General features: G+C 35.2%; 1 protein-coding gene across 1 annotated transcript in view; it reads right to left on the bottom strand.

Moving 5' to 3' along the window:
* LOC145252802 (uncharacterized) overlaps positions 1–12931 on the bottom strand; it is a 203101-nt gene that overhangs the window by 119414 nt on the left and 70756 nt on the right. Inside the window, exons 10-11 of the mRNA XM_080112758.1 lie at positions 9950–10027; positions 7–95 (exon numbers count right to left, since the gene is read on the bottom strand). Of these exons, the coding sequence (XP_079968884.1) occupies positions 7–95; positions 9950–10027 (167 nt within the window). The remainder of the gene's footprint in view (positions 1–6; positions 96–9949; positions 10028–12931) is intronic.

Below are 12931 nucleotides of genomic sequence, written 5' to 3' on the forward strand. Positions count from 1 at the left end.
ATTTACCTTCGAACTCTGCATTCCATAAAACTGCTCGAACATGAAGAGGATCAAGAATATATATAGCACCAGGCGTCCACCCCAGGAGCAAATTTCTGCAAGAATTACATTTAAAAAAAAATATATATATATAGCTTAAGATATTTTTGAAAGTTTAAAAAAAAAAAAAAAAATAATCATTGGATAAGATTAAACATAATTAGTTAAAACAAGAATTGGTTTTTGCCCATTCTATCAGCTCATTTAGAAGGGAAATGCTATTTCAAACTTAAGCATGATGGAACAATAAAAATTGCAAAAGAAAAATCAATTAGTTTTTTTTTTTTTTTTTACAAGATGATCACCACTTATCAAGGCCCGGAAGCCACTCAGGGATAAGGGTTATTGTAAGCACATTACGTTAGTGTGGAGATTTGATGAAGTGTTTAATTAAGGGAGCAGTTCATTAGGAATTTGTTAACATTGGACTTGAAGACATCCAAGTTGTAGTCCGGTGGAAAGCAGGTAGACGGAACAGAGTTCCACAGGCGTGCAGTTCTAAGAAAGAAGCTTTGTTCATGAAATCCGCGTTTTGATTTAGGCACAGATATAGAGTGGGGGAAATTTTTGACAGTGGATTCAGCTAGACGAGTGTTTTTCGTGAAAGATTAGCGAGGGGGGACCAGAGATTGGAGTTCAGACGAGTACCTGCCATGGAAATAACGATAAAACAAGGATAGGCTCGCAACGTCTCTTCTGTGGGAGAGAGGTTGTAGGGTAGAGAAAAGGGCATCCCCCACTAAGCCACGAAGTCTATTTTTTACTCTGTCTGTTTTTAGCAGCTCCTGCCCAGATATGGCAACAGTATTCCATCCTTGGCTTTTATATAGATAGAGAATTGCATCAGTAGTGAGATATCTTCTGGAGCGGTAGAAGGATCCCACCATCTTTCCAGCGACCTTGGCAACAGACTTGATGTACGTGTTCCATTTCAGATCAGGAGTAAAGGTCAAACCCAGAAGCTTGTCAAAACACAGGGCCTCACCCAGACGAGAGCCATCCATCACAATTGATGCCAGATGGGGATCAGAGCGTTGATGATGTAAGGATAGGAGTTTGGTTTTGGATGCATTGAAGGTAACCAGCCACATCTTCCCCCACTGAACCACGCGCTCGAGATCAGAGGAGAGAGACTCAGAGAGAACTTTGTCATTTACAGCCTTTGATGTGTTGCCGTAGATGGTCGTGTCATCAGCATAGATGTCAACGAATGATTTAAGTATGTGTTTAGGGAGGTCATTGATGTAGATCAGGAAGAGAGTTGGACTCCAGCATTAATACTGCAGGCCTCTGATTTTTGTCCATCTACCACTACTCTTATGAGCCTATCGGAGAGAAATGATTTAATGATTGAGAAAATATTTCCAGTTATACCGTAGCTGGAAATCTTGTGAAGTAGACCCTTATGCCATACCTTGTCAAAGGCCTTTGATATGTCAAGAGCAATTGCCCTAGAAAGGAAGCCTTTGTCAAGAGATTCACTAATCCTGTGGGATATAACCGTCAGCACATCTGCGGTAGATCTTGCAGAGCGGAAACCATATTGTGTGTCACTAAGAAGGTTATTCCTGCTGAGGTGGTTGACTATTTCTCTATTTAATATGGATTCCAGCAACTTACTCATAACACACAGGAGACTTATTGGTCTGTACTGAGAGGGAGATGACTTATCACCTTAATTCTTAAATACAGGGCAAACTGATGAGGTCTTCCAGGGAGTCGGAAAGCACTTCTCCTTAAGGCAGCGCTTAAATAGTTTCGTAAGTATGGGAGTAAGTTCTGGTTGAAGCTTTTTTAACACTATAATTGGGATGCCATCAGGGCCAGTTGCTTTACTGGAATCAAGGTTCTTGATTAGCTTGGCGACCTCATGCACGGTTCTTGATTAGCTTGGCGACCTCATGTTAGTGTGGGGGTTTAATAAAGATGTCTACTTGGGGGGGGGGGGCGGTTCATCAGGAATTTGTTTACGTTGGACTTGAAGACATCCAGGTTGTAGTCAGGTGGGAAGTAAGCAGATGGAACAGAGTTCCACAGGCGTGCAGTTCTAAGAAAGAAGCTTTGTTCATGGAATCTACGTTTTGATTTAGGCACAGATAAAGATTGGGGAAAATTTTTGACAGTGGTTTCAGCTAGATGGGTGTTTTTTGTAAAACATTTGCGAGGGGGGACCAGAGATTGGAGCTCAGACGAGCACCTGCCATGGAAATAACGATAAAACAAGGATAGGCGCGCAACGTCTCTTCTATGGGAGAGAGGGAGGTTGCAGGGAAGAGAAAAGGGCATCCCCCACTAAGCCACAAAGTCTATTTTGTACTCTGTCAAGGCAGGATAGGCTGTTTTTAGCAGTTCCTGCCCAGATATGGCAACAGTATTTTATTTTTTTATTTATTTATTTTTATTCACCTTTATCCTAAACAAGGCATGTCGCCACTTAGACGTGGGACGATACATAAGAGAGATTAACAAGATGTTAGTTTACATTACATTTGAACTTCTGCACAATTGAGGAAACAGGTAGCAGGAAGGGAATTCCAAAGTCTAGCTGTTCAAGGGAAGAAACTTTCTACTTTAATAGTTTCTTCGCCTGAAAAGCTTTCTTGCATTTAGGAACCTCAATAGTGAAGGGGTGTGATTTTGTTGCTAAGTGGGTTTGTCAGAGATATGTATATCGAATGTTGAATCTCTGTGCCTGTTTTACAAGTAATTTAATGGAATGTGCTCTGATGAATTCATCGCACTTGTGCTCTCTCATTGTACATATCCCGACAAACTCGCTTGGCTACAAAATCTCACCCCTTCAGTCTTGAGGTCCCTAAATGCCAGAAAGCTTTCTACTCTAATAGTTTTTTCCCCCTCAAACAGCTAAACTTCGGAATTCCCTCCCTGCTACCTGCTTCTCTGACTTTGTTTGTTTGCATGTATGTACTAATATGCAGAAGTTTAAATGTAACATAAACCAACATCTTGTTAATCTTTCTTAGGCATGCTCCCAAATATTAACCCCTTACATCCAAGTTGCGATATGCCTTGTTTGGGGTGAAGGTGAATAAAAAGAAATTAATAAATAAAAATTTTTTTTTAAATAATTGATTTTTCGTGAGTAAAAAAAAGAAAAAAACTCACTCCCTCCCAGTAAGCAATTTGGTTACATCAGCAATAACATCCGACTGATTGATGCAGAAACACTTGCAGATGCACTGGGAGGAATACATATGTTTGTTAAATAAACAACACATGTCCTGCAGAAGGTGCAACTACATAGCTGGAGTGTGTAAGCAAAATCTCAAAATGAGCATGGGTGTCCAAAAATATTATATTAACTGGCTCTAATTGATATCAACAGAAAGCAGCTAGTTAGCAAATTCAGGGGATTAACTTTCGTCAACTCTTGTGTAGCCTTCACAAATCTCACTAAATACTAGTGTTGGGATGATTAATCAGAATCAGAAAAATTAGCGCCTACTTTCCAATGCCAATAAACGATTCTTTTACTTTTTTTTTTTTATTCAATTTTGTTAAAAGCAAGATCTTCCACTGTAGGTAGTAATGATAAAATAATGAATATTTATTGATTTTTAATTAATAGTAAAACTTAAATTTATAGATCATCTCTTACAAGTGTATTTTTTTATGAAGATATCTGCACATTAACCATATTTTTACTATAACTTTGAAAGAGTAAGTACTTCATAGCTAAATATTGAGTGTCTATAAAGAATCGGAATCAGTAATTGTATCGGAATCGGGAATTTAGTGAAGAATCAGTAATTGTATCGGAATCGGGAATTTAGTAAGGAATCAGTAATTGTATCGGAAATTTAGTAAGGAATCAGTAATTGTATAGGAATCAGGAATTTAGTAAGGAATCAGTAATTGTATCGGAATCAGGAATTTAGTAAGGAATCAGTAATTGTATCAGAATCAGGAATATAGTAAGGAATCAGTAATTGTATCGGAAATTTAGTAAGGAATAAGTAATTGTATAGGAATCAGGAATTTAGTAAGGAATCTGTAATTGTATCGGAAATTTAGTAAGGAATCAGTAATTGTATAGGAATCAGGAATTTAGTAAGGAATCAGTAATTGTATCGGAATCAGGAATTTAGTAAGGAATCTGTAATTGTATCGGAATCAGGAATTTAGAAAGGAATCAGTAATTGTATCGGAATCGGGAATTTAGTAAGGAATCAGTAATTGTATCGGAATCGGGAATTTAGTAAGGAATCAGTAATTGTATCGGAATCGGGAATTTAGTAAGGAATCAGTAATTGTATCGGAATCGGGAATTTAGTAAGGAATCAGTAATTGTATAGGAATATAGAATTTAGTAAGGAATCTGTAATTGTATAGGAATCAGGAATTTAGTAAGGAATCAGTAATTGTATCGGAATCAGGAATTTAGTAAGGAATCAGTAATTGTATCGGAATCAGGAATTTAGTAAGGAATCTGTAATTGTATCGGAATCAGGAATTTAGTAAGGAATCAGTAATTGTATCGGAATCGGGAATTTAGTAAGGAATCTGTAATTGTATCGGAATCAGGAATTTAGAAAGGAATCAGTAATTGTATCGGAATCAGGAATTTAGTAAGGAATCAGTAATTGTATCGGAAATTTAGTAAGGAATCAGTAATTGTATAGGAATCAGGAATTTAGTAAGGAATCAGTAATTGTATCGGAATCAGGAATTTAGTAAGGAATCAGTAATTCTAGCTGTAATTGTATCGGAAATTTAGTAAGGAATAAGTAATTGTATAGGAATCAGGAATTTAGTAAGGAATCTGTAATTGTATCGGAAATTTAGTAAGGAATCAGTAATTGTATCGGAATCAGGAATTTAGTAAGGAATCTGTAATTGTATCGGAATCAGGAATTTAGAAAGGAATCAGTAATTGTATCGGAATCAGGAATTTAGTAAGGAATCAGTAATTCTAGCTGTAATTGTATCGGAAATTTAGTAAGGAATAAGTAATTGTATAGGAATCAGGAATTTAGTAAGGAATCAGTAATTGTATCGGAATCGGGAATTTAGTAAGGAATCAGTAATTGTATAGGAATCAGGAATTTAGTAAGGAATCTGTAATTGTATAGGAAACAGGAATTTTGTAAGGAATCAGTAATTGTATCGGAATCAGGAATTTAGTAAGGAATCAGTAATTGTATCAGAATCAGGAATTTAGTAAGGAATCTGTAATTGTATCGGAATCGGGAATTTAGTAATGAATCAGTAATTGTATCGGAATCGGGAATTTAGTAAGGAATCAGTAATTGTATCGGAAATTTAGTGAGGAATCAGGAATTTAGTAAGGAATCAGTAATTGTATCGGAATCGGGAATTTAGTAAGGAATCAGTAATTGTATCGGAATCGGGAATTTAGTAAGGAATCAGTAACTGTATCGGAATCGGGAATTTAGTAAGGAATCAGTAATTGTATCGGAAATTTTGTGAGGAATCATTAATTGTATCGGAATCAGGAATTTAGTAAGGAATCAGTAATTGTATCGGAATCGGGAATTTAGTAAGGAATCTGTAATTGTATCGGAAATTTAGTAAGGAATCAGTAATTGTATAGGAATCAGGAATTTAGTAAGGAATCAGTAATTGTATCGGAATCAGGAATTTAGTAAGGAATCTGTATTTGTATCGGAATCAGGAATTTAGAAAGGAATCAGTAATTGTATCGGAATCGGGAATTTAGTAAGGAATCAGTAATTGTATCGGAATCGGGAATTTAGTAAGGAATCAGTAATTGTATAGGAATCAGGAATTTAGTAAGGAATCTGTAATTGTATAGGAATCAGGAATTTAGTAAGGAATCAGTAATTGTATCGGAATCAGGAATTTAGTAAGGAATCAGTAATTGTATCGTAATCAGGAATTTAGTAAGGAATCTGTAATTGTATCGGAATCAGGAATTTAGAAAGGAATCAGTAATTGTATCAGAATCAGGAATTTAGTAAGGAATCAGTAATTGTATCGGAATCGGGAATTTAGTAAGGAATCAGTAATTGTATCGGAACTGGGAATTTAGTAAGGAATCAGTCATTGTATCGGAAATTTAGTGAGGAATCAGTAATTGTATCGGAATCAGGAATTTAGTAAGGAATCAGTAATTGTATTGAAATCGGGAATTTAGTAAGGAATCAGTAATTGTATCGGAAATTTTGTGAGGAATCATTAATTGTATCGGAATCAGGAATTTAGTAAGGAATCAGAAATTTAGTGAGGAATCAGTAATTGTATCGGAATCAGGAATTGTATCGGAATCGGGAATTTAGTAAGGAATCAGAAATTTAGTGAGGAATCAGTAATTGTATCAGAATCGGGAATTTAGTAAGGAATCAGAAATTTAGTGAGGAATCAGTAATTGTATCGGAATCAGGAATTTAGTAAGGAATCAGTAATTGTATTGAAATCGGGAATTTAGTAAGGAATCAGTAATTGTATCGGAAATTTTGTGAGGAATCATTAATTGTATCGGAATCAGGAATTTAGTAAGGAATCAGAAATTTAGTGAGGAATCAGTAATTGTATCGGAATCAGGAATTGTATCGGAATCGGGAATTTAGTAAGGAATCAGAAATTTAGTGAGGAATCAGTAATTGTATCAGAATCGGGAATTTAGTAAGGAATCAGTAATTGTATCGGAATCAGGAATGTAGTAAGGAATCAGTAATTGTATCGGAATCGGGAATTTAGTGAGGAATCAGTAATTGTATCGGAATCGGGAATTCAGTAAGGAATCAGTAATTGTATCGGAATCGGGAATTTAGTGAGGAATCAGTAATTGTATCGGAATCGGGAATTTAGTAAGGAATCAGTAATTGTATCGGAAATTTAGTGAGGAATCAGTAATTGTATCGGAATCAAGAATTTAGTAAGGAATCAGTAATTTTATCGGAATCGGGAATTTAGTAAGGAATCAGTAATTGTATCGGAATCAGGAATGTAGTAAGGAATCAGTAATTGTATCGGAATCGGGAATTTAGTGAGGAATCAGTAATTGTATCGGAATCGGGAATTCAGTAAGGAATCAGTAATTGTATCGAAAATTTAGTGAGGAATCAGTAATTGTATAGGAATCAGGAATTTAGTAAGGAATCAGTAATTGTATCGGAATCGGGAATTTAGTAAGGAATCTGTAATTGTATCGGAAATTTAGTAAGGAATCAGTAATTGTATAGGAATCAGGAATTTAGTAAGGAATCAGTAATTGTATCGGAATCAGGAATTTAGTAAGGAATCAGTAATTGTATCAGAATCAGGAATTTAGTAAGGAATCAGTAATTGTATCGGAATCGGGAATTTAGTAATGAATCAGTAATTGTATCGGAACTGGGAATTTAGTAAGGAATCAGTCATTGTATCGGAAATTTAGTGAGGAATCAGTAATTGTATCGGAATCAGGAATTTAGTAAGGAATCAGTAATTGTATCGGAATCGGGAATTTAGTAAGGAATCAGTAATTGTATCGGAAATTTTGTGAGGAATCATTAATTGTATCGGAATCAGGAATTTAGTAAGGAATCAGAAATTTAGTGAGGAATCAGTAATTGTATCGGAATCAGGAATTGTATCGGAATCGGGAATTTAGTAAGGAATCAGAAATTTAGTGAGGAATCAGTAATTGTATCAGAATCGGGAATTTAGTAAGGAATCAGAAATTTAGTTAGGAATCAGTAATTGTATCGGAATCAGGAATTTAGTAAGGAATCAGTAACTGTATCGGAATCGGGAATTTAGTAAGGAATCAGTAATTGTATCGGAAATTTTGTGAGGAATCATTAATTGTATCGGAATCAGGAATTTAGTAAGGAATCAGAAATTTAGTGAGGAATCAGTAATTGTATCGGAATCAGGAATTGTATCGGAATCGGGAATTTAGTAAGGAATCAGAAATTTAGTGAGGAATCAGTAATTGTATCAGAATCGGGAATTTAGTAAGGAATCAGAAATTTAGTGAGGAATCAGTAATTGTATCGGAATCAGGAATTTAGTAAGGAATCAGTAACTGTATCGGAATCGGGAATTTAGTAAGGAATCAGTAATTGTATCGGAAATTTTGTGAGGAATCATTAATTGTATCGGTATCAGGAATTTAGTAAGGAATCAGAAATTTAGTGAGGAATCAGTAATTGTATCGGAATCAGGAATTGTATCGGAATCGGGAATTTAGTAAGGAATCAGAAATTTAGTGAGGAATCAGTAATTGTATCAGAATCGGGAATTTAGTAAGGAATCAGAAATTTAGTGAGGAATCAGTAATTGTATCGGAATCAGGAATTGTATCGGAATCGGGAATTTAGTAAGGAATCAGTAATTGTATCGGCATCGGGAATTTAGTAAGGAATCAGTAATTGTATCGGAATCGGGAATTTAGTAAGGAATCAGTAATTGTATCGGAATCGGGAATTTAGTAAGGAATCAGTAATTGTATCGGAAATTTAGTGAGGAATCAGTAATTGTATCGGAATCAGGAATTTAGTAAGGAATCAGTAATTTTATCGGAATCGGGAATTTAGTAAGGAATCAGTAATTGTATCGGAATCAGGAATGTAGTAAGGAATCAGTAATTGTATCGGAATCGGGAATTTAGTGAGGAATCAGTAATTGTATCGGAATCGGGAATTCAGTAAGGAATCAGTAATTGTATCGGAAATTTAGTGAGGAATCAGTAATTGTATCGGAATCAGGAATTTAGTAAGGAATCAGTAATTGCATCGAAAATTTAGTGAGGAATCAGTAATTGTATCGGAATCGGGAATTTAGTAAGGAATTAGTAATTTTATCGGAATCGTGAATTTTGTAAGGAATCAGTAATTGTATCGGAATCGGGAATTTAGTAAGGAATCAGTAATTGTATCGGAATCAGGAATGTAGTAAGGAATCAGTAATTGTATCGGAATAGGGAATTTAGTAAGGAATCAGTAATTGTATCGGAATCGGGAATTTAGTAAGGAATCAGTAATTGTATCGAAAATTTAGTAAGGAATCAGTAATTGTTATCGGAATCGGGAATTTAGTAAGGAATCTGTAATTGTATCAGAAATTTAGTGAGGAATCAGTAATTGTATCGGAATCAGGAATTTAGTAAGGAATCAGTAATTGTATCGAAAATTTAGTGAGGAATCAGTAATTGTATAGGAATCAGGAATTTAGTAAGGAATCTGTAATTGTATCGGAATCAGGAATTTAGTAAGGAATCAGTAATTGTATCGGAATCGGGAATTTAGTAAGGAATCAGTAATTGTATCGGAATCAGGAATTTAGTAAGGAATCAGTAATTGTATCGGAATCGGGAATTTAGTAAGGAATCAGTAATTGTATCGGAATCGGGAATTTAGTAAGGAATCAGTAATTGTATAGGAATCAGGAATTTAGTAAGGAATCTGTAATTGTATAGGAATCAGGAATTTAGTAAGGAATCTGTAATTGTATAGGAATCAGGAATTTAGTAAGGAATCAGTAATTGTATCGGAATCGGGAATTTAGTAAGGAATCAGTAATTGTATCGGAATCGGGAATTTAGTAAGGAATCAGTAATTGTATAGGAATCAGGAATTTAGTAAGGAATCTGTAATTGTATAGGAATCAGGAATTTAGTAAGGAATCTGTAATTGTATAGGAATCAGGAATTTAGTAAGGAATCAGTAATTGTATCGGAATCGGGAATTTAGTAAGGAATCAGTAATTGTATCGGAATCGGGAATTTAGTAATGAATCAGTAATTGTATCAGAATCGGAGAAAATATTAGAATCATCCATCACTACTAAACGCCCAAACAATACATCATATATTTTTATGCAAAATTTTCTGCCGGAATTCTTTTAAATGCAGCAGCAAACAGCATGGAAGAACACTCAAAGACATAATTTAAATCAAAAATAAAAAATGGATAGAACTTACTTGATTTGTTTTATACGGACAAAATTTACGGACTGCGTATTCCATTTTCCATCTTCCTGGAAATTCAGCTGCTCATCCCTGGGAACACAAACACAAAAATAAAAATGTCAGAATATAAATTAGTTGAGTCAGAAAGTCGAATTAAAAATTGGATTTGAAAAATACTAAATCACTCATTTCGTTAGAAATGACAAAGAAATGTTACATTTTGTTAAATCAATCATTTTAAAAATTTATTCTATCAAATTATGTTGACCGATTTATCATGGTGGTAAAGGTGTTTGCTTATCAGCCGAGAGACCAGGGCTAGGGTTCAATCTTTGGTCAAGTCATAAGAAAGGCTAAAAAATAAAAATACTGCTTTAGGCCCTTTTGCTAAACATTCAACATTATATTGTGAGAATCAAGCGTAAGCAGAATAATCTTGAGAAAGAAGTGGCACCCTCCCCTAAATTTTTGTGTAGTAATTAATGAAAATGGAGCCACTTTATTTTGTTTCTTTATCTCATTTTCATTTGAACTATTTACATCAGATAGTCATACAGCATTGTACCCGGCGGGTGGCCATATGACATTGTACTCAGCAGGTGACCACACAGCATAGTACCCATCAGATGACTAGAAACAATTTTCATCAATTTAAATTTCGAAACTTTTTTGCTGATCGTTGACATTTTAAAATATGATGGACTAGATGAAAAAAAATAAAACAGATGTATTTAAATTGAACAACTTTACTTGATAAATTGTTTTGTATCCCATTTTATTTTCAATTTTCTGTAAAAGTTCCAGATATTCTGTAATATTTGGAGAAGGGAGGGAGCTTCTTTTACATGGTCTCATTACAATATATGTTTGCAGATAGCATTTCAGTAAATGATTGATCAAGTATCTTAGATTTAGTATCATTTTGTGTGCAAGAATCCGATTTAAGTAATCCAGTAATTTTAGAAAAAGATTGCATGTTTGAAGATCTTTACATCTTCAACGATGTATTTATGGGGTTTGGTTTGATTGTTTTATTTTATGGTATATCAACCCTTTTCAGGTTCAATCATTTTAGCAAAAGTTCCCATGCTTCAAGTTTTCTACATCTTCAAATATTTATTGATGGTATTTAGTTTGATTGTTTTGTAGAATAAAATTGTTATTTGGGGGTGGGAGACTTTGCAAAACATGAGTTTTGCAAAGAGAAAGGTAAAAAAAACAAAAAAACCAATAACATCAATGTTTGGTGCATTTAAGTCAGGAAGCCGAGATCTTTAAACAGCCTGATCTAGTAGCACCAGTAATTTTTTTTAAGAAAATGTAGACAATAAATACAACACACAAACATTTGTCATGTAAACCCAGTCAAGGGCGGGAATACTTCTAGTACAGTAGAACCCCGAGATACAGTGGCCCCACGATACGTTTTTTGGGGGGTTAAGCTGTGAAATATATTTTCCCAGTTCCTGATCACGATATTTGCTTTATGATGTTATTCATAATGTTATTTGATTCTATACATGTGTACTATATACTGTATTGTATTTTGTTACTAATTTTTAATGGCGTATCCCAGGGTTTTACTGCATATGCAAGGAGTTGGTAAAGTCTGCAATACAAGGGATAATTGAATATGTCGAGTTACACAAGCCTTCCTCCTGTTCTGACACATTAATTATGAATGATTTTACCGAGCTTCTTCCAAAGGAGGAAGTTTCTGGGATATATCAAATTCAAAAGCTATGTCCAATCACCTATGCATTTGCTCAGGCGAAATAGTTTAACAATGTTATGTTAGTTTTTGCACACTCACGCCATTTCATGTAGAGCTACCAAATTTGACAGGTTACCAACAGGGGTGGGGACCCGGAAGGGGGGGGGGGTCACTTATAACTGGAAACCCTGTGCATGCTCACACCATTTGATTTACACTTGTAGACTTACCAAATATGGCAGGATAACCCACCATGTGGTGGTGGTGGTGGTGGTGGGGGGGTGACAGGTTATACTGCTCACCCTCACCAACGGGGTAGAGGTCCCAGGGGTGTTACTTATAAATAGGAACCCTATGCACACTCACACGGTTCGATGTAGAGCTACCGAACTTGCCATGATAACCCCACCATGGCAAGGGGGGGGGGGGGTTATGGGTTAAATTGCTCACTCACACCAACAGAGGTGGTTCCCTATGGGAGTCACTTATAATTAATGGCGAACCCTATTAAGTGTTCGTATGTTTGTGTCAATAAAGATTCCCACTACTGCCCCCTCATGTTGTTTGAGGGGGTTGCTTTGGTTTTGATACCCCAAAAGTTTGAAGTTATCTCTTTACACTCACATCCCTTTTTTTCATAACCTTTCATAAATCAGTCCATTTTTCGAAGGCTCTTTTTTAACCTAGTCAACGACGGATACTTCTGCAAGCATATATATATATATATATATATATATATATATGCTTGCAGAAGTATCCGTCGTTGACTAGGTGAATATATATATATATATATATATATATATAAAAGTGAACGTGTCTGTGTATCTGTCTGTCTGTGTGTGTGTACATTTCCCCACACAATAACTGTCAATTTTAAGTCTACAAACTCGAAATTTGATATACAGGGTACTGAGATTTGGGAAAATCTTTGTGATCGGTTTTCGGTCAGAAATTTGTCTGTTAAGGGGTCAAAGTTCAACAATTTGACTTTTGAGAACTCTACCCAAAACAATAAATTTTAAGGGGTCATAATAGGGGTCAAAGTTTAAAAAATTGACCATTTTTTTTTTGTTTTTTGCTCAGCATACACCTCCAAACACCCGGGCAATGCCAGGCACCCATGCTAGTATATCTATAAAAGTGAACGTGTGTACGTGTGTGTCTGTGTACATTTTCCTACGCAATAATAACTCTGTCAATTTTCAGTCTACAGACTCGAAATTTGATATACAGGGTACTGAGATTTGGGAGAATCTTAATGATCGGTTTTCGTCAAGAAA

Source organism: Euprymna scolopes, chromosome 29 (genome assembly GCF_053919585.1).
Source record: "Euprymna scolopes isolate OS-2025 chromosome 29, ASM5391958v1, whole genome shotgun sequence".
Taxonomy (NCBI): domain Eukaryota; kingdom Metazoa; phylum Mollusca; class Cephalopoda; order Sepiida; family Sepiolidae; genus Euprymna; species Euprymna scolopes.